We start from the raw sequence: 22,038 nt of genomic DNA, 5'->3' as shown, positions 1-22,038 counted from the left end.
CTATCTGACAGCCTCACACAGAAGGGAGACAGAAAATCTGCCGTTACAACAGACACTTTTATAATAACTGCAGCCTTCTGCCTTTGCACGATACAGCTGACAGCATCTTTTGACCAGATGAAGACGTCAACGTTTTGTGATCTGAATAGCTAATGGCTGTACCAAGCAAGACAAGCAACACATTTATAGTTTTGCATGTCTCACTATCAAGTCAATCGAGATAAACATCAAATCTTGCCATAAATGCACATGTCCAATTGGTGACAATCAGTCCAATATTCACTGTACATTGAACTTTCAGTTACAAAATAGTGCAGAGTAGAACCATTATTTGTCACTGAATGTCTTCTATTTGTTGTCTATTTACTGTAAACATGCATTTTCGCGACAAAACTGAAAACATAGATGCCATACTGTATAAAATTTTATTAATGAAACATGTAAACCTATTACTGTTTATCTATGTGCTGGTTTGGTTGATTTGAATATTGAATGTTGGCAGATATACGCATGACAAAGTGTGTTACAAAACAGAAATAAAAAAAAAAAACATTCAAAAACAATAATGCAAGCCACAAAGACATACAGTTGCAAGCTATAGATGGCCGATCATTTGGTCCAATCACATGTTCTCTGAGCCTGATGAGGAGGTATGGTGAACTCCTGAGAGTTCAAACGGCATCATTATCACATTTCATATATTTCACTCCTCTCGTTTCATGTGCTAACTCCTCTCTGCCCCAAGCGAACTGTCCGCCACTCTACACGTATGCATGTGCTTTGTATTACAAAAGGTTTCCTGAAACTGGCTTTGGGCATCTAAACACACTGACCTTGACTAAAATGAAATACTGACCATGTCTGCTAGACAAAGGAGTGTTTTTCCTCTGGCACCTGGTTCCAGTTTTACACTCAGTCAAAGCTCAGAGAGTGAGATGACAAGCATGCAGGGCATCGCTCATCTTACTGAGTTTCACCTGGCCGACACGCGGCAGGCCTCAGCACTCCTGAAGGCCACTCTGGGCTGACAGGAGACCATGTCGCCTATTTATTTAAACACCAGTAACATCAACTCGGGTTGATTTTTTGCTCTTCAGATGACACAAAAGTTTGACATTTACTAAGTTACTCCATATGACCAAAGCGTAAGTGTTATGTAATTATGAGTTATGCTATGAAGCAGCGTTACCTCGAATGGAAATGTTTATATCCAAAAAAAAAGAAATGTCCCTCACTGAGAGCCTCTGCATTTAATATGCTGACTCTCCCAGATGAACCAAATTCAATGGTTTTAAGGCTCTATGCTAAATGACTGAGAACTACTAACACTGAGTATTGCTAGGCACTTCAATGGTGAAATTCTGTCAGTGTAAACAAAATAAATTAATATTTACATTCTTTGGCAATAGCAGATCAAACAACAAAACATGAATCTATATCTTTGCACGGAAAAGCAAAAAAGCAAATAATTTACAGTAGAAAATATGACAGTCTAATTATGATACATCTTTCCCTCAGCATTCAAATGTTAACAAAAATGTTACAAATCAAAACACAACATTTTCTTTGGAAAATACATGACTACTTGCTACACACATACAAAAAAATCAGCTGAAATTGGAGAAACAGGTGCAACCCCCAGGGTCCATTCAAGGTGGCAGGATTCAACATTGTACTGCTGTAAGTGTAAGTGCAACCAGCACCAGGGTTGAGGATTAGCAATGTCCTGCATTGAGTCTGTGCCATGGACTCCACATCCAGTCTGCTCATTGAATCACATGTTTGAAACATCCTTTGTGTGGCAGAGATCACTGAACAGAAGCAGAAATGATGGCTGGAATTGCCTGACTAGGAGTCCAATTTGGTGCCTTGGTTTTGTATTTCTGTGGCTCTTTCTGCTGTTATTGGTTACCTGGAGACTTATTTAGTACATCTTTGTAGTATGGGATCTGGTAAATGCATGTCCATGGAACTGGCGATCCTCAGATTAGTTATCTGCAGAGGAAAAAAGGCAGATGTTTAATGATGGGCTGATAGAGCCGCCATGCTGAGTGCTGTTAGAAGCGCGGCCGTTAGCCGTTAGCTCACCTCTGCACAGATACTTGAGGTCAGAGAAGAAGACGAGCTCCTGAGAGAAGACGAACAGCCCCAGTCTGCCCCCAGCGTACGTCTTGTCATAGACAGGGCCGGAGTCGGCCAGGATCTGCTTCCCTTCATAGACCACCACCCTGCACACAAGGCAATATTTATAATGTCTGCTCAATATTTACAGCTCAATTGCAAAAAATGCATTTAGACATAGAAAGTTGAGTGGTTGAATGTGGTCTTTCATATTTCATTAACCATGTACAGTATGTGTATTGTATATGTCTGTGACTAGCAGTGAAGTGACTCACCTGATGAAGCCAGTCTTGGGTCTATGAATGAGATGCCAGCGGTAGGCTGTGTAATCTTTCCAGCCGATGTTTTTGGGGTCATGCCAAAGAGTGCGTACCTAAACAACCAACATTCAATTAAACACATGACAAGGGCACATAACTAGGTGAGGAAAGAGGGATAAAAACCAAGATGATGTTTCAAGTCATTTGGAAAAAGATCTAATGTAATTCAAAGCTTAGACATGATGCTAGGTTGAGAGTAGAATGGAGAAAATGGCTGCCCACCTGATTTCTGGTATTGCCCGTGTGCCAGAGGGCATTGCGTAGGTATTCGCCGGTGCCGGTGGTGGAGTTGACCACCTTGAGTGACACGCCAGAGATGCCAAAGGCCTTGTGGGGCTTGTCCTCCCAGTAGGTTTGTGTGATCTGCTTCCACATGACCACGTAGAAGCGTCGGCTGGACTGGTAGCCAAACACAAAGCCAGCGTAGTCATCATCACGCTCCGTGTTCACATAGAACGTTCCGCTGAAGTCCACAGCTTGGAACTCATCAAAGCCTAGTGGAAAGAACAGAACACACAGAGGACATTTACCACAGTGGGATTTGCACTTCAGACTTTCCCTTTAACTGGCAAACAGGCCTACTATTAATGAAGGAATGTCCATAGCAAGATCTGACGGGCAACTGGCAGCGTAACTTGCCAAGGTCCTGAAATATCTTGGAGCGAATGGAGGGCAAATCTAAGTAGACCCTCCCGGTGAGACCACAGCGAGTCAGAAAGGAGTTGAAAAGGACAGTGATATATTGAATGAATGCTGCTAAGCTGAAGCATGATCCATAAAGGGGAAGTTCAATTAACTATATAAGTAGCATACGGTCAGTTTGTATGGTTATTGTATCCACTCACCGACAGCAATGCCAGGATCAGAGTTGGCAGTCTGCACAAGTTCTTTGCCCTGGTTTCGCACCACCCAGTTGGCATCAATCTGCGTGGTACCCTTGGGGTCCAGATGCACCATCTGGAACTTGCGCAGGTCAGTGACACTGATGGCATTGTTCTCTGGGCATACATCAAGGCTGTCAGGGATGCTGTCGTTGTCAAAGTCATCCTTGCAAGCATCTCCTCGGCCATCACCTAGGAGAGAGAACAGAAAACGAAGAAGTTAGACACTGCAGATCGGAGAGGCCGAGTCATAAAAGGTTACACTCCAACAGTGATCAAATAAAAATGAAAGTAGGAAGAATAAAATAAAACTTGCATCCTATTTGATGAGGACCAGAAGAGTGGCTCATCAGAAGGAATTTCTGATAAAAAATATCTCTTAGATCATTCCTTCCACTTCCTTCTCCACTATCAATCACAGATAAGGGTATCCATATTCTAGTGTTCTGGCACTGAGAAAGGCTTAGAGGTTTTGATGACTTCCAGAGACACAGTCCCAGTGCACCAAGTGGACCATCACCACGTCTCAATTTAGACTAGAGAGCCAGAACTGGGAGAGACCTCACCATCTCATATCTCCCTCATCGCTAAAGTAGTCATGACCTCTATTGTTAGCGTTTCATTGCTTTTAGCATTAGCCATTTATTTGAACCACCCTAGAAAACATCACTAAGACTGACCTAAATACTTTCCCAGTCATTTTCCCCTCTAAGGAGACAGCTATTTGGAGGCCATTTATTGGAGATGATGAAGCGAGCTCCAACAACAATAGGTGCTCTGCTCCAAATTGAGTTTGGCCAAGCACACCGAGGCCCGCCACTCCGCTGAGCCCAGAGGAGCATTCCAGGCATTATCAGACATCTGCGAGCCTCCCTCTCTCCAGTGATCCGAGCGTGCACCGCACCGAGACCTCTCCCACAAATCACACAGCCATCGCGACGAGGCAGCCCAGTCCTCGCGCTCCGTGGGCAGGCTCTGGTGGAAGGTGCATTCCTGTTTTGCGAGGCTGAAAGGAGAGCGTGTGCTGTTCTGTTTGTGTCGTCCATGGATACCACCACACAGCAGCCTCCTGCCGCTTTACAACGTTGTCAGTGTAAGCAGCTCAACCTAGTGGGTGGTCATGTGAGTGGTGATCTCTCCTCTCTCCTCTCGCCTCCACAAATCCACAGGCCTCGCTCCTCATAAACCCTCCTCCATTATTCCCCCTCCTATCTCTCATCTGCTGCCTCTCTCCTCAGCTCTTCTCTAGTGCGGATGCTCTCTGGTGCTCATTTACCATCGGCGTCTATCTGGTCTTTGTTGGGCACCAGCCTGCAGTTGTCCCGGTCGTCAGGAATGCCGTCGTTGTCGTCGTCGAAGTCGCACGCGTCCCCTTTGCCGTCCTTGTCATGATCGGCCTGGTTGGCGTTGGGGATGTAGGGACAGTTGTCCATGTTGTTCTGATGGCCGTCCTCGTCGATGTCTTGGTTGTTGTCACACTGGTCTCCCACTAAGTCGTTGTCAGCATCAGTCTGTGACAAGTTCAATCAGTTTTACAAACCAGGATCACACACAACACACACACAAAACGACTATACACACACACCCATACACTCTTTATAGACTGGGTATTCCACCTCTGACACACCTGCTGAGGATTGTGGACTAGTGGACAGTTGTCACAGAGATCTCCTACTCCGTCCAGATCTGTGTCCCTCTGCTCAGTGTTGTAGTAGAGAGGGCAGTTGTCCCGCTCATCAGGAATCTCTGGAAATCCACAACAGTAACAATATTTGGTAAAAAATAGATAGTCAAATTCTTAAGGTTACGGAAAAGAAAGGACACATACACTGTAGGTGTGTAGTCTACAGTTGTTATACAGTTGTATAGTGGCACTGATTTTAGACACACTATTTCCATTCACTATTTGCACTGTTTCTAACTATGACAACATTGCATTCTAAAAGTCTAAAATGAACATAAAAAGTATGAAACCTCTCTAGTGACTTCATGAAATATACTGATCATCCAGCCACAAGTCTCCTAAATGCTGAACGCCTAATGTGTGAAGAGCCCATCCCTTTAAGAGCCACCTCACATCTGATCTCATACTCCCATCTAAACTTTTCCTATGAAGCTCCCATGGGGTATGTGGGTGTATGTGTCTAAATGTTCGTGTGTGTGTGTGTGTGTGTGTGTGTGTGTGTGTGTGTGTGTGCATGCATGTGTGTGTGTGTGTGTGTGTGTGTGTGTGTGTGTGTCTGTGTATTTATGCGTGCATGTTTTTCATAATCATTCAGCATGCTTTCATTACTTCCATATGTCTATTTCTTATGATTTCTGTGCAATTATTTTTGTTTTTGCCCAAACCCATGAGCATTAAACAGTCGAGTCGATAAACACATTTCAATGTTTCTGATAGACATAAATAACCCTCACTATAGGGTGTTACGGTCATAAACAAAGCACGGAAAGTGTGTGAAAACATGAGTCATTTTGAGACTGGTTTTTAGAAGGGCAGGGGGTCTCTGTACCATCGCCATCCTTGTCCAGTGAGCAGGCGTCTCCTTCTCCGTTGTTGTCTGTGTCGGTCTGAGATGGGTTGTGGTCATACGGACAGTTGTCACAGCGGTCGCCCACATCGTCCTTATCAAAGTCATACTGGAGAGGGTTGTATTGCAGAGGGCAGTTGTCCTGGAGGGGAAGACACATATCAGATGTAACAGTGTATCAGTGTAAATGACACATGACTAGATCCAAATGCTGACACAGTTCCCATCCGCAGCAAGCAGTCTTACCCTCTCATCCACGATGTCATCGTTGTCATCGTCTTTGTCGCAGGCATCTCCCTGGCCATCATTGTCGTAGTCCTCCTGTCCTGAGTTGGGAAGTTTGGGGCAGTTGTCCTAAAAGCAAGGAGAATGCGCTCAACATCATCGTGGATGGCTGATGTTTTTTCCATTGTGTGAATATTCTTATTTTGAGATTTGAACATTTTGAACATTTTTGTTAAATGTTGGCAGGGTACAGGAGTATCATTCACCTGGTCATATTCTTAATACACATGCTCTCTGCGCAAATAAAACGTTTTAGGAGCAATATGCGATATTGGGTTCCCGACTTTAACAATGGCTCTGGTTCTTCTGTTCCTTTCCTGTGACTCTAAGCTGCTATGACTTCACCTGCCTGCCACATGATGTCTAGCAGATTGCAGATTGTGGTTCTGGTTTCTTTCCAGGGTGTATTATTACATAATAAGGCAATTATCCATCGCTATAGAGAAGCATGATGTCACCGCTCGCTTTTGTGAGATCTCTCTGTGCGCAGCCTCATCTCCAGGCCTTTGTGGGAAGATCCGTTTGAGTCACGCAAGGCTAGCAGGCATAAAACTATACCTCCTGACGTGAGACAATGCGAAAAAGACAATAACAATCCTGCCTCACGTGAAACCCATCCAACATCTGGTTTCATCGCTGGTTCAGAATGGAAAGTATTAAGAGCATGGAGATGATACTGGCTCCTCAGCGAAGAGAGGAATGCCCTCCTCGTAAAATCACAATCAACACACACATAAAAGGCGCTGGAAAAAAGTAAAGGTGTGGGCATATTTATGTGTGCATGGAGAAGTGTTCAAATATGAGATGAAGCAATTCTATCATTGCATGAAAACGTTTTTGTGACAACTGCTTACTACTTACAGTAAATGCTTACTGTCAACTGCCAACTGCATACTACTTATTGCTATTTATTTATTTGTTTATGTATTTATTCAAAGCACTTTGGTCAACTGTTGTTGTTTTTAAATGTGCTACATGTATGAATAAATTGACATTGACATTGACACATGAAAATAATTGCTCTCAATGCAAATATTTTTCATTTCATGTCAGTGTGATTTAGGTTGACCTGCACTATGCAGAAAGTGAAGTATGACCTAGGCTTATGTAAGGTGTTTGGGGGGCTCAGTCTGTAGCTAGTCTAAGCTTGACTTGGTCCAATCAGCAGCACAATTACATGCAGTAGGTAGCAGCAGCATTACCAGCTGTATTACCTTACATAGAACCGTCCTGGTAAAGTGGAAACAACTGTTTCCATGTGAAATGAACCTCAACCAAATACTATAAAAAATCAGTGATAACTTGATGACTACACTTTGTTGGAAAACTGTCCTCAGTGTTCACAGCGAGTATACAGAAATTGATTAATTCTCCCATTATAGCTCAGTAAAGGTGTTTTAGTACCTTCTTGCAGTGGTAGGTAGCGTTGGATCTGCAGGCCAAGTCATAGTTGGGCCAGCCGTCCAGGTCGTAGTCCTCTCCACAGATGATGCCGTCCCCAGCGAAGCCCACGCGGCACTCACACTTGTACATGGGGTCAGTGCTGGGGCTGAGGAAGATGCACTCAGCAAACCTGTGGCAGCTGTGGCTGTTGTCCTTGCAGGGGTTATATGGCTCACACGTCTGCAGAGGAGAGGCCGCAAGTTAGTGTGCAGCAGGAGCTTTTAAGACTTGCGACGGAAACAGAAGAATCATTGGAAAAGGGAGTGGAATTGAGGAGAGGAAAGGAGAGGAGATTTGAGAAAAAGAGAGATAAAAAAAGGGTGGGACAAAAAGAATGTAAGAAAAGTAAACAGCAGTGGCGGTGAGGGTGTGCTCTGACCTGCTTGTTGGTCTTGGCGGACTCCACTCCCATGCCGTAGGGCTGGCCTCCTTTGAAGCGCAGGGGGCAGGGCAGGCAGTGGAACCCTGGGTCAGTGTTGACACACTGCTGGACGCCCTCTCTCTTATGGCACACGTCGGACACCAGCTCACACTGTCCAGGAGAGAAAACACAGACTCAAGATCTTCACTCAAGGACACTCGAGAGATTCCTCTAAGGTTTCAAAGTGTCTAGCGTGTATATGAAGTGTGTAATAACAAGGGTCATATCCAATAAGTTAAATACAAGAATACAGATGTATTACTCAATGTTGTCCTATGTCTTAGATTATACATCCCAGACCCTGTGGAAACAAACCTCATTAACATCTTCACAGAAGGTGCCGTTGCCACGGTAACCTGCTGGGCAAGGCCCGCACTCCCAGGAGCCATCGCTGCCCGTGCTGCACTCGACTCCGCCGAAGCAGGGGTTGGACAGGCACCCATCTGTCAACAGAGCACCAACACCACTCAGTGAGCCAGAGAGAGGGAGAATAAGGGAGAGAGAGAGAGAGAGAATATGGGAGAGAGAGAGAGAGGTGGCGGTACTCACCCAATGGGCACTCCTTTCGGCCGCAGGGCTCGTTGTCCATGGCGTCGCCCATGCACTTCCTCCCGCCGTGCTCGGGCGCGGGGCTGTTGCACTCCCTGACGCGGCTCTTCAGGCCCCCGCCGCACGTCTCCGAGCAGGCTGCCCACGGCGACCACGGCCCCCAACCGCCGTCAACTGCAATCGCACACACACATCCATCAGCAAGAGTTACGGCCTCCACTCTACTTCAGAGGGAAACGCTCTCCGAGCCCTGTTTCATAAAACAAGACCGCTTCCTCTTTTGGTGATCCTTTTTCCTCCTCCAGAAAATACCATACACCAGGTGGAGGTTTATGCATAGCGTATAAATCAGTGCCATAAAAAGTGTAGCCAGCGATCGGCGTGTGTTTTGAGGTTCCCATCTGCACAGTGACATTAGGCGGAACATCTGAGGTTATTTATGCCACAGCAGGAATTCTGCCCTCTCAGCTCATTCCGATCATAATAATCACGGTGCGGCCCGGAGAACCGAGAACCGAGGGAACGGAGAACCTGTCCGCAGTAACGCTTTTATGAGGACATTTGTTCTGTGGACCAAAAGCACTGTGACTTGACAACGCTTTGTGAAGGTCCATAAAATTCAACTGGCATTACGGAGCGCGAGGCTGGGGGGAGGTCTGGCCTCAGGTCCTAATGGGCTGAAATTGAGCCTGGGGAGTCTCCGCTCTCAACTCGGCCCAAAGCCGCAGCACTGTGCGTTACGTAACCACGGGGACATAATGTATGCTGAGTGCTTACATACACGCCGCTAATACGGAGTAGCGCTTTTTTCTCGAGCGGCGGTAACTGGACCGGGGAGCTGAGGTCCACGGGCTCGTGGCGCTGAGGGAGGATGTTTCTCGGCGGTCGCTAAAACCACACACCCAGCGGGCGGCCTGCCAGAGCCTAAGCCCTGTGGGTTTCCAGCTCAGCGCTGACTGAGCCCTGCCTCTGGCCCAGACGTGACTCGCTCGCTGGGCCGTGCCACGGGTGTCTTACCCATAATCCCCTGCAGCCGGGGCTCGCCAAAGCCAGCGCGCTCGCTGTGATGACGCCGGAGGGGCTGTGGAAAGAGTGACATCACGCTTTTCCAGCTTTCGGGGCAAGAGAGGAAGGGCAGGGATTGGAGAGGGTCCCCAGTGTGGTTTCGCAAGTGTGTGGGTGTGTAAGTGGCACTGTGTGTGTGTGTGTGTGTGTGTGTGTGTGTGTGTGTGTGTGTGTGTGTGTGTGTGTGTGTGATTGATGATTGCATGTTTGTGTGTGTGTGTATGTGTGTGTGTGTGTCAGTGCCAATATCTTGTGTTAATATTCAGCAATTTGGGCCACATGCATAGGCTGGTGATTAGGGGTCTCAGGAGAGTTGGATTTTCAAAACTGAAAATGAAGGAACTGGCGAAGGACTCTTCAATCTCCTCCATTATTGGACGTCACCACATTTGGAGAAGATGGTGGTGTTGTGTACCCAAATCTGTTGTGCTGCTGTTTTTCATATGACTGAATCATTTCTGAGCACCGTGTGTACTTAAAAGTGTGTCCTTATATGTATATATACCTATTTATTCTGTGTTTATTCTGTATTTATTGTGGACGCGAATAAAGACATAAAGTGTGTGTTGTGTGTTATTTGTGTGTGACTGAGACTTTGCTCTCACCAGGGCAGGGTTGGGCCTGGCAGCTCTGGGTCTCTCTCCCCTCTCCCTCACAGTCGTGTCCTCCCAGCTGAGGCACGGGGGAGTTGCAGTGGCGGATGCGAGTGATGAGGCCTTCTCCACATGTCACCGAGCAGGATGACCAGGGCGACCACAGACTCCAGCCACCATCCTGCTTCACTGCAAATACACAGCAGCACACACATTAATCACCATACGAGCCACGTCAAAATAAAATGATCTTAAAACACTGACCAAACTGGAAAAGAAGTCTGTGGTTTAATCACTTGTGATACAATTTTGGATGAATGATATTCAGAACACATTTAGTTCCTAAGCTGGCATGGTGAGATAAAGCATGAGTTTATTGGGAAGGCTGTTAAAGCCATTGCTCAGCTGGAGTTGTCATTTATGGCCACCGCAGAGTGAAAGGTTCACTTCCTGTGAGGCACTAGTTGTTTCTGTGAAGAGAGTGAAGAGAGTTTCTTCTAACAGACCGTGATTATGTGCCACTGAGTGGAAGGAACTCTTCTGCAACTGCAAACAGTCAGGATGTCAGCGAGTTCTTTTGCTTTCAAAATGGGGTTACACGTATATACATAGATGACGTTATCATTTCTTGCTCTTCTCAACCCAACCAGACTCTGTTCTGTATAGAGTAACAGGACTAGATTTTATGAAATGACTCTATATGTTTAAAATACTAAAATGCTTCAGCATGTTATGGCTGTGTGAAATAAGCACGCTTGGCTCAAATTCCCCCCTGAGGTGATAGAGGACATCTAATCTCCAGTGGGAATTCACATTGTGATCTTCATGTGCAGACCTGTTTGAAGACCTCAGACATCAGACTCGTCTGGCATCTGCACACACACCCCGCTTCAGAAAGACATTAAGCTGTGAGGTTGTGAGAGAGAGTGTGTGTGTGTGTGTGTGTGTGTGTGTGTGTGTGTGGGTGCGTGTGTGTGTGTGCGTGTGAGTGTGTGTGTGTGTGTGTGCGTGTGTATGTGTGTGTGTGTGTGTGTGTGTGTGTGTGTGTGTGTGTGTGTGTGTGTGTGTCTGTGTGTGCGTGTGTGCGTGTGTGTGTGCAGGCTGGGTACCTCTCCTGTCGCACTTCCCCAGGCTGCATTTGCGCGTCTGGATGGACGGTCCACTGCAGGTGTTGCTGCTGTCGTCACAGGAGCGGCCCCTCTGCTGCGTCCCCGTGCCACACGTCACCGTGCACTGCGTCCACTCGGACCATGGGGACCAGCCGTCCTCACTGTCCATGGCTAAGGACACAAACACACACACACACACACACACACACACACACACACATACACAGGTTTAATCATTCAGTTCAGTGCACATGGCTGTGTCTTAATATCAAGGCTATGTGTATTTGTCTGTATGGAGAGACGTACGCAAGCAGACAGGGCAGCATTCTCCATCAATAAAGGAGGGCGTGGCACAGGCCACTGGAGGACATGTGATCTGGCGACACACCACCTTTCCTTCCTGTCAGGAATCAAACAGGTGACATGAGGAACATGTTCACATAGCACATCATGTCCTATTGATAAGATACTGCATGTGTCAACAGGACTGTTTAGTACTGGTATGATAATGATGATGATATTTGTCCATTTTGGTCTCATGATCTATTGGTCAGTTTACCTGACAGGTGCATTTGGTGCAGCTGTCCACGACCCAGTCCTCCTTGTCCTCGAAGACACGTCCGTCCTGCCAGCACGTGTTCTGGTCCAGAGAGTTGGACGGCATCTTCAGCTTGGCGAGCGCCTCGCGCATGGCCACGTTCTCCTCCGTCTGTGGACATCAGACAGCTGTCTGTCAGCGTGACGTGCAGACACAGCGCTGCGGGCAGGGGAATGCCCCACGGAGGCCTCACTGGGACATATAGCGCTGCATCTGCCAATCGTGCTGACTCGTAAATTTCACCCAAAACTGGCGGGCGAAGAAAGGCTTATGATTTACTACACATGCATTCCTTCCAAAGGTATGTAGGTACGCACCAATTATGTTTCAATTACAGCTTTACGAGGGCCACAGAGAGGGGAGCGGGGAAATCACTTGGAAAAATCTTTGCAACTCTTAACTTGCTCAGGCCCTTCAGTGCTAGGAAAACACCCGCTCCCACCAAAACAAACAAACCGTCTCCTCAGTTCCCACGTCAAATCCAGAGGCTAATTGGGCAGTTTTTTAGTGACTGGACACAAGGGGCAGGAGTTAGTCACTGACCACTTTCTGCATGCCGTCGATGAGGTTGCCCACGACCACGCGGAGCCCCTTGAGCTCCTGGAAGAGGTTGGTCAGCTCCTCGCACGAGTGCTCGCACATCTTGTCCTCGGACCCAGTGGCCGGCGCGTCCGTGTTGGGGCTGATGAGGTTGGTGGCGATGGACGACGGCACGTCCAGCAGCTCCGTGCTCTCGCTCACGGTGTTGACCTCCTCTGAGGAGAGAGCGAGAGGGCAGGAAACAGGGGGGGAGGTGGGGGGGAGGGACTTGGCATTAATATGATGTGGTTTAACATTCAGCTTTTATATGATGTGTTTAACTGGGTCAGTTCCTTCAGGCTGCTCAACACAGACTATGCTCATGAAAATATTACAACCTCCAATAGGGCTGATGGGGTGTTGTTTTACCACTAAACATGTTGTTGTGAGTTGTGAAACGCTTGATTGAGCCGGGATATGACTCTGAGACCCAGCAAACAGAGGCCCATTCAAACACAGTCTCAACTCTGATCCCTAACTCAGCAGGAGAAGAACGAGTGGGAGAGAGAGAGAGAGAGAGAGAGAGAGAGAGGCCATTATGAGCATGGAAAACTCACACAGAGAGAATTAAACAGCTGTGGGTTTGGACTGGCACAATGATCAGACCTGACAAATAAACCTTCATTACACACACAAACACACACACACACACACACTCAACTGAGACGCTCATGCTTTCAAGGGGGAAAATGATTGACTGTCAGGGACTCATTGACAAGGCGGTGGCCTATCATTCATCACAGTGGTTCATTCTTTTGATGAGGTCAGAGCTAATTTTAGGCACCAAAAGGAGGGCACAAAAGGCGTGTAAAGCCAAGGGGCGCGGTTGGAGTCTAAAACTTAATGGGGTTCCTCTCCACACAGGAAGTCCCTCTGAAGGTGAAGCCTTTTACGGACTGCCCTCCACAGAGCACGAGTTCACAGATGGAGAACAGATGGCCAAAACTCTACCTGCACCACACCTGACCATCACATTATCAGGCCTCTGGACATATAAAGCTTCCCATACGAAACGTCAAGTCAAGCGAAGTCATATGTGCATCAAAACAACAACTTAGAAGCATGTTCAGCCTCACCAAATACTTCAGAAAGTTGAAGTTCCCACAGTAAGAAAAAGTGGGAAAAAAGTAGCGCAATCAGTCTTGTTTGACTCCACAACGCTGAGAGGAAACATGCTGTTTTCACTTCCCCTGATCAAGTGCGCTTATTTCTGGCCGAGCTCTTGGACACATGTTTGTGAAAGGAGCAATATGGATGTGTGAAATGTAGAACAGGTCCCTGCTGAAAAGGGCTCCCTCTGATATCCTCTGGATGCTGGGCTCCACTGGCCACTAAATCACTCAGCCATGCTGGAACCAGTCTGGTCTGAAATACCCATTCAACTCTCCAATGAGCACTTTAGAATGTGTTTGGTGTGTGTGTGGGTGGGTGTGTGAATGTCTGTGAATGAAAGAGAGCATGAGCAAGGGCAAGGAAGAATGAGAGAGAGAGAGAGAGAGAGAGAGAGAGAGAGAGAGAGAGAGAGAGAGAGAGAGAGAGAGAGAGAGAGAGAGATGTGAGAAAGACATTGGCAACAGACATAATAAGCCTAGCTATGGTAAGGATATAATAATAAAAATGCCACGCACTGACAGACGGAGTGGAGAGAGGGGGGGAGGGGTGATATAAAAAAGAGGAAACACCAAAAAATGCACAAAAAAAAGTTTTTTGAAGTGATGATGTGACTACATGATGCAGATGACAGATAAAACATCCAGCTGGCTGAGGCTGATGGGTGACCTACTTTCTCCAGGCTGACGGGGGAGATAGTGTGCACACCTTTCAGCCACATGCCAAGCGCCCTGATGGCTTTCTCAGATGGCCCAGGGCCCGGCGGCCAGAAGCCTACTGCGCGCCGAGCGCCCATGCACGAGCTCCTCGCCGAAGGTTTATTTTTCAGAGTTAGCCGCCAACTGCCGAAAAAGGCTCCCCGGAGAGTGAGAGAGAGAGTGTGTTGTCTTCGGGCCCGCTGCGGCGCTCCACTTTTTCCAGGGAGCTGACAGTGAGTTCGCAAACTGGGGCTGACATCATAGCGTAAGATCCCAGGGCAGCGTTCAGACAAACCCCACAAGTCCTCAAAATTACACTGTAGCATTCCTGAGAAATCCATCCCCGTCCAAAGACAGATTAATGATAAGACATGAAAAGCATACTCTGGCCCTACGCTTCACATGCTCTCTAGGGACATACGACCAGTGAAATATACCAAGAACGGCAAAATATGTTTTCCTGTGTTCACTGCTCATGACTGGGTAGTGCAATGTTTCACCGTCCTCAAGTGTTGTTTTAACTCAAGACATTAGTTAAACAAAAATAATAAATCTGACCCCATGACCAGCATATGGGAGCAGTGAGTTCAGCTCTTCTGGTAGAGGAGCATTTTTTCAGGTTGAAGTCAGGTGAGGTTAATGGTAGAGCTGAGCAATAGCAAAGAATACAGAAATGCCTTAGGAAACTCAGACCAAAAGTGCAGCCATTCCCACAGACTTTACCCAAAGTGAGACAAAATGAAGAGAACCTCTCTAATCCCTCAAAATCCCATACAGAAACACTATTCGGCGTCAAAACATAGAACTGCAAAACATACAATTTGTAGGTATTTTAGGCAGATTTAAATGTATGGCTGCAACATTGCCCCTGGTGATTGGAAAGATTCTCAAAAGCAATTCTTTTTTTTCTTTTGGAAAATGTTAAAATGCTTGAGGTCATTCTCTCTCTTTCTCTCTCTCTCGCTCTCTCTCTCTCTCTCTCTCTCTCTCTCTCATGTACTTGTGTGTGTGTGTGTATGTGTGCATGTAAAGCAATAGAAACCAATACCTGCCATGGTGAGCACACATCCGCGGCCCTCCAGAACATCCTCCAGAGCAGTGTCAAAGATGAAGCGCACATTCTGGAGAACCCCCTGAAGAGACAATCCAGAACAAGATCAAACTGACCCATCAGGTGACACACTCTCCCCTGAACCACGAACAGACAGGGTGAGCAGACCATAACATGTAAAAAAAGTTAAATATGCAATATAATATTAATAACGTTCTCAAATATATTGACCAAACAACCTTAATTCTTTAGAAAACGCTTGGATTTTCTTTTTTTTAAATCATCGTCAATCCATCATCTTTATCTTAACCTTGATCATTGATTACTGCTATTACCAACAATAACGCACAAAAGACTAACGCAATGGTTCTCATTTATTTTCCCATGTCATGCACTGAGTTGGATGTATGGGAGTGGGGAGGGCGACTACTTGTTACTCCTAAAGGCAATACCATATGTTCCTCTTCAGAACATGCTCACCCTGAAATGATTTTCCCGGGCAGAGCCCTTGGCAACAAACATGCGACCCCCAGCGGCGCTCAGGTGCTCGTAGAATGGCTCGTCGAGAATGAAGCTGTCAATCAAACGACATCCCACATAAAGCGTAGCTGTTTCTCCATGTACGTGCAGCGTAAGATTCTTCCATTGCGAGTCAGACAGGTCCACATCTTCGAAGGAGATGATATTGCGCGACCCATCCGCCCACCAGTACACCAGGTCGAGAGTGTTGGTGCGGCCGTCAGAGACCAATTCAAACTGACGCCTCTCCCCGGGTCCCTCGAGGGAGATCACGGTGCCACGGGAGGTACGGTCCTGGCGCATGGTGGCCGTGAAAACGAAGCCCTCATTGTTCTGGATTTGCAGAAGCAGTTGCTGCAGCGAGGCTGCGCTGACCGAGGGCAGCTGGTCGAAGCGAATGAAGCGGTAAGCGGGTGTATCGCCGTCCAAGCCCTTGAACAACTTTACCCCTATTGTCTTTCGCGTTATACCGCTGGTTTCAAACAGGTCGAACACTGTTTCATCCTCCACCACTGTCAAAACAAGAACGATGTTTGAGGTCAGGAACAGTGTCAGGACCATGATATCTGATCAAAGACTTAAATTAAATAATATCAATAACTAGACATATCAAAAATATTAATTACGAAAGTATAAGGTATGTCCATTACCTTGCGCAAGAGTAGAGGAGCTGAGGAAGAACAGTGTCAGCCACACGCGACATCCCCAAAAAAGCATTATACACCCTTCAAAATACAAGCACTTTATCACAATTCACAGCCCAACATAATTAATAACAGACAAATGATCTAATTATCTAGTACTAATGAGTACCATCTGCAGCACTTTCCACTGAACGTGTCAAACACCCGTTTTGGATAGTATAGTCAATGGCAAATGTAACTCCGATCAAATCAACTGAATTTATTAGATTGGTGTATCAAGTTTTCATTAAATAATTCAATAAAATAATTGAATATTTGCTGTAACTCTGCTCAATGATTTACTCATTATTAACATTTGGTGAAAACAGCATGACACAGGATGAAAACGGTTCCCCTTGAAATTTAGTTCATTGACCACAGACGTCCATGGAAACACTTGGTGACCCAACGCAACATCCGTTCATTCCACTCACCTGAGTGAGATCTGCAGTCCTTTGAAGGTCAGAATCAGGAATGGCTGAGTATGACAATCTTATCGAGTAGCCGCTCTCCTCATTAATTGGTGTTTGAGGAGCTGCACACTATGCGTAAAGAAGTAAATTTGTGCGTAAAACAGAATGTCGCCCGGCAGAGCGCAGAAGTTATTCTTGTGTCCAGAACGCACCGGTCTGCTCGCTATATGATGCGGTCAGTAAGGTGAAGTGTCAAGTTAAGTCTACATTTGTTGCAAATTGTACCTGTAGGCTACGAACTACTTATGGTCCAGGAATGTTGCTAAGATGCACTGTGTCTGACATTGACATCTAGTCCATTCGTCCCCTTTTGAAAAACCCAGCCTTCTTTATCATTAGTCAGTGCAGCGTGTCTGGTTTCAAGGAGGAGTTTGAGAGAGAGAGAGAGAGAGAGAGAGAGAGAGAGAGAGGGGGGGGCGTCTTTGCCAGTGGATGTCGTTGTGTTTGTGTATTGCTTCAATTGTCGGTGCAAAAAAAAGAAGAAAGTTTGCCAGAGACTCAGCTTTAAGGGCGAGATTAGGCTATGCCTGGGAAATGTATGCACCAAGATGGTTTAGACAATGTTCACTTTCCATTTCGCATTCATCAAAGCTGTCTGGACACCGTAACCTAAAGCCAAATGTCTGCTTCTAGTCTGTATAGACTGCTGTATGTTAATGACCGCACCTCAATTGTGTCGTTCTAACTACTACCCAAACGCTATAATTTCAGCATAGCTTGCCCTGAATAATGAGACTGATGTGGTTAATAGGACCCAGATTTTTGCGCCCCCTGCAGTATCAAAGACGGACGAGTTGAGTCGAGACATTCCTTCACCAAATGGTGTTGTGTGGTTCTGCCACGGCACTATACGAATAAGTGCAGCGCGTACAAATTCCATTCTGCAATAAATTAGCCGAACTTTTGGAATGTTGTCATATTTTTGCACGATGAAATGTCACAGAGGGAGATGGTTAAATCCATTACTTTGTGAAAGGATAGCTCTCACAGTTCCTTTTAAAAAACGTTTTACAATAATCGCCCCACAGACATTTCGGGCAAGGCGCTCTTTTGGTGAAATCGCCGTAATCACGCTGATGAAGGGTCTTGCCCGAAAAGTTTATTCACAAAGTTTATTTTGACGATCAGGAGGAATTACCACAAAGTTGTGTTTACACTAATGTGTTGCACATTAGTCTGATTTTAAATCCATTACTTGGCATAGACATTGGGACCTATGGGGTTTAAATGGTATTACTTGAGAATAGTTTAAAACCTTGATTTTTAGGGACAAATAACACTATTCACCTTATTCAGAATGGGCAACACATGCACTGGTTGATTTAAATAGTGTCATATTATGAAGTTTTGAATTGTTGCCGAGTTGATTGCAGTATGCTAACAATTACAGATATGATACCTTTAAACTTAGATTAAAATAATACTAATAAAAGCATCTGGTGTTAAGTGTGTCTCTACTTAAGGTATCTGGTGAGTGGACTGTACTAAAGAAACACACTACTCATAATTTAACTCAGTGCATCTACCTCAGTGATGAGCAGAGCAGAACAGAACAATAAAGGAACCCCATGTGACAACAGTTTTCTAGAAAGTGGTAACATATGTCTGGGTTTAGAAGGTGACATAATTTGAGAATTTCTAAAGATAAGACACTGGCATGTACACACACAGAGAGAAATATCAAAGTGTGACAGAAACAGCAGTAAATGGCCTCTTTTTAAAATAATAGTTAGAATTTAAAGTTATCATCACCAATATTATTAATATCATAAAGCAATGACGAGGAAACCATATAAATGAATGTTTCTCATGTGAACCATTAACTCTTTCTGGCCAATTTACGTACCTGGCAGGTGAAACTGGTCCTGGTCTCAGTAATGTCAGGTTCCAGATCATGGAAAGTTGCAGCTAATGAGAAAAGCATTTCAAGGCACATTAATATTGACTTGTGCTCTCAGGCACCACAGCCACAGCCTCAGCATCAGTCCAGGTGGGTGAGTGATAGAGGAGGGTGTCTGGACTGGTGATGAGTGGATGGAACTGGGGCCGGGGCTGAACCCTGTCTATGGGGGGGCTACTCCAACAGAAGGACCTGTCCTGTGTGTGCACTTGGAGAGCCACCTGTGATGCCGCACACGTGCATAGTTTTGTTCTGGAAGAGCTCTCATGGCAGTATACCCATCTTGGATTTATGTGCTAGTTCTTCATCTGCACAGTATGTGCCGATGTAAGAAACATGGTCCTCAAACAGTCTGGCTCGTCTCTACAACTGGCTCGTTCATTCCTCTTCTTTGTGTTCATCTTTTCCCTTTCATCCTTCAGGCTCTTACTCGTCTTTGTTGTGTTTTGGTCTCGAAAAACATCCACCACCATAATAAATGAGCAGGATTCTTGGAAGGACTTGTGCTTCTTGGAAAATCCTTCTGATTTAATCCCAAGCTACTGGAAATAAAGAAGGAATATTGCACTGATGGATCAAACAGATTCTCCTTATCTGTGGGGATTTGACAAAAGAACAGAGAGATACAGGGAGCCCTTGAAAGCACTTCTCTCTCAACAGACCCTGTCTAAAACGCTACTGTCACATTATTTATTTGAATGTGAACCTAAGGTCAAATATGTTGCTGTATGATATCATGGATTTGATGCTGGAGTTAACGTTTCCTTGAAAGTGACGTTTCAAGTCGTGAAGAGAGAATATAGATACCACATGGCGGCACTGGACCATTTGGTCAGATACATGCCATCAATTCCTCTCATGTGATAGGAATAAGAAAAGAATGACCACCTCTCCCTCTCTCTCTGGACTATAATGCATGATTACGTCATGATTGCTACAGACAATGTAGTTTGAAATCACGTATAATACTGTTTGTAGTACTGTGTTCAAACATTTGAGTTGCAGTGTTTGGTAAACTAGTAACATGTGTCTGACTGAAGAATAGTTGATAACAGCATGTAAACAGCTGCAGCTTCACTGACCTGGCCATATAGCCCTCAGCTCAATGGAGCTATCAAAGGAGCCATTGCTCTGACTGCTCTGTACGATGTGTTTTTGCAAAAGGGACTTATGAAGGAGTTAGATGTACTGAACAAATCCTACTTGCCCTTCTTTGATGAATAATTTAAAATGTGTGAGTTACATAATAGGCCAATGCAGCCTCTCTGGACTTTATCCCTCAGTATTCATATCTGCTGTTCAGTTAATGGCTTCCAGACTGGCTCAGGATCAGAACGAGAGTGAGAGTAAGGGGGATTGGGGAGAAAAATGATGACTTTTTACTCTTTTATTTATTAACCAACATTCAACACCAGTGTGTCATTGTCCTTTGATGGATGGGAGATCATTTTATTGTTATAATATATTTTTGTTTCTCGCACTTTGTTACTAATTTACATTTTTATGTTCTTTCCCCTTGAGCAATTTATGTAGTTTCCATCCTAGTAAAGTCACAAAAAAAATTGAACGCAGCCCCAGCACAGTTTTTTTCCCAATGCATAGTGAAAGAAGCACAGCTAGTTTCTGCATTAAACTGCACATTTAATGGGCTGTATGAGTCAATAACAGATCACAAATACTTATTTAATAATCCTGGATGGCCCCAAGTCAGGGCCCAGCTCAATAAAAGTTGGCTTAGGACACTATATTGCTACTCTGTTTTCCACCTCCTTTGGAGACAGTGAGACGGTTTTGCAATCAAAGTGATTGGATTTCAGCGACCCAAAGGAGTAAACGGCAGGTTAAGTCATGAACGTACAGCAGAATCAAACGGCAATCTTGATGATTAATGTGAATAATGAAAGATAGCTCCATATTTGCTAAATGATATATGCCTTCTCCGTATATTTTTCATTGCATTTAGTCTCACACATCGTTTCCAGTCCAACTGTGGTATGCTTGCCACAGTGTTATTGTAATTACAGGGTCGTTCCAGATGGACTTACCATCACTATTGGATACCAGAGATCAGTTTTTTGGCATTTCTGGGTGGCTTTCTACCCATCAGGTGTATCTTTGATAGACACAGAGATCCAAGTCAAGGAGGTCAGTAAGGAGTAGGGTAGTACGTTCCCCTAGTGCAGACAAATCTCCAGTTGTAGATTTTAAGAGTTGTCTTTGCACATAAGACTTTTTTTTTTTTTTTAAAGAGGTGAACCTTTCCCCTATTTTAAAATGATTTTCCATACACCAACAGTTTACCCTCCTGACTGTGATATCATGTGTGATTGCATCACATTGTATATGATTTTCATCCTCAACACGGTAGTCCCTACAGTCTAAGATGTATTTTCTGTGATCACTCAAGCCTTTCAGCACAATCGCTTATATGTGCTTGTATTCCATGGCTTGCCCTCAGGCACCTAAAATAGGTCCTACAAGATGAATGACTGGCTCAAGATGCATATCAGAAGCCATATCAGATAGCTTTGCTCTCTCCTACCTTTCCCTATGCCCTAGAATTCACCAAGTTAAGAAACGCCCTACTCTTGTTTGAGGGGAGCGCTTATGTAAGCCTATTGCAGATCCTAGTGAAAAAGAGACCCCTGCTTGTCGTCACCATAAATCAACTGTCAATGTCAGAGCATCAATGCGGTTCGCCTTTGGAAATCAGATTTCAAACACTGGATTTAGCTTGGTGAGGTTACTTCGACTGTGATATCAGGTATCAGTTTATGATCCCCATCTGTAAACCCGAGGCTTCCTCATTTACAGGGCACACCGTGTGTTGATGGGCGCACATGTGTTCGCTGAAGAGCATTTATAGGGCAGAGAGGAATTTGTTTGAACTGCCAAACCTTGTGCTTTTAACCATTGCAGTAGATGCACAGCTTGTTAGATGTGCTCCTTATTCCCCTGTTGTTGTTAGTCTCTCTGGATTCAGTCTGAGCGCAGCATATGTTTACCGCTCTGCCATTTGTAAATGTGTGGATGTCCATCCATCAGTGCATGTGGAAATAAATACATGGTGGAAACGTGACCACAGATGCTGAAGAGCCTTGTGCGCTCA

General features: G+C 45.4%; 1 protein-coding gene across 1 annotated transcript; it reads right to left on the bottom strand.

Annotated features, from left to right (window-relative positions):
• Positions 1–411: 411 nt before the first annotated feature.
• thbs2b (thrombospondin 2b) lies at positions 412–17,317 on the bottom strand. The gene is made up of 22 exons (XM_062518251.1): positions 16,991–17,317; positions 16,524–16,598; positions 15,835–16,385; positions 15,352–15,436; positions 12,460–12,671; positions 11,878–12,027; positions 11,625–11,718; positions 11,319–11,489; positions 10,222–10,398; positions 8,552–8,725; positions 8,318–8,445; positions 7,961–8,113; positions 7,543–7,761; positions 6,100–6,207; positions 5,836–5,995; positions 4,950–5,068; positions 4,599–4,833; positions 3,287–3,514; positions 2,664–2,935; positions 2,397–2,494; positions 2,089–2,228; positions 412–1,995 (listed from the first exon to the last, which is right to left on the bottom strand). Exons 2-22 carry the CDS (start codon positions 16,588–16,590, stop codon positions 1,988–1,990), a joined length of 3,549 nt encoding a protein of 1,182 aa, XP_062374235.1. The 5' UTR covers positions 16,591–16,598; positions 16,991–17,317; the 3' UTR covers positions 412–1,987.
• Between the last annotated feature and the right edge of the window lie 4,721 nt (positions 17,318–22,038).

This window comes from Sardina pilchardus, chromosome 17 (genome assembly GCF_963854185.1).
Source record: "Sardina pilchardus chromosome 17, fSarPil1.1, whole genome shotgun sequence".
Lineage (NCBI taxonomy): Eukaryota > Metazoa > Chordata > Actinopteri > Clupeiformes > Clupeidae > Sardina > Sardina pilchardus.
The sequence above is the reverse complement of the archived record's forward strand: the minus strand, read 5'-3'. Positions and strand labels throughout refer to the sequence as shown.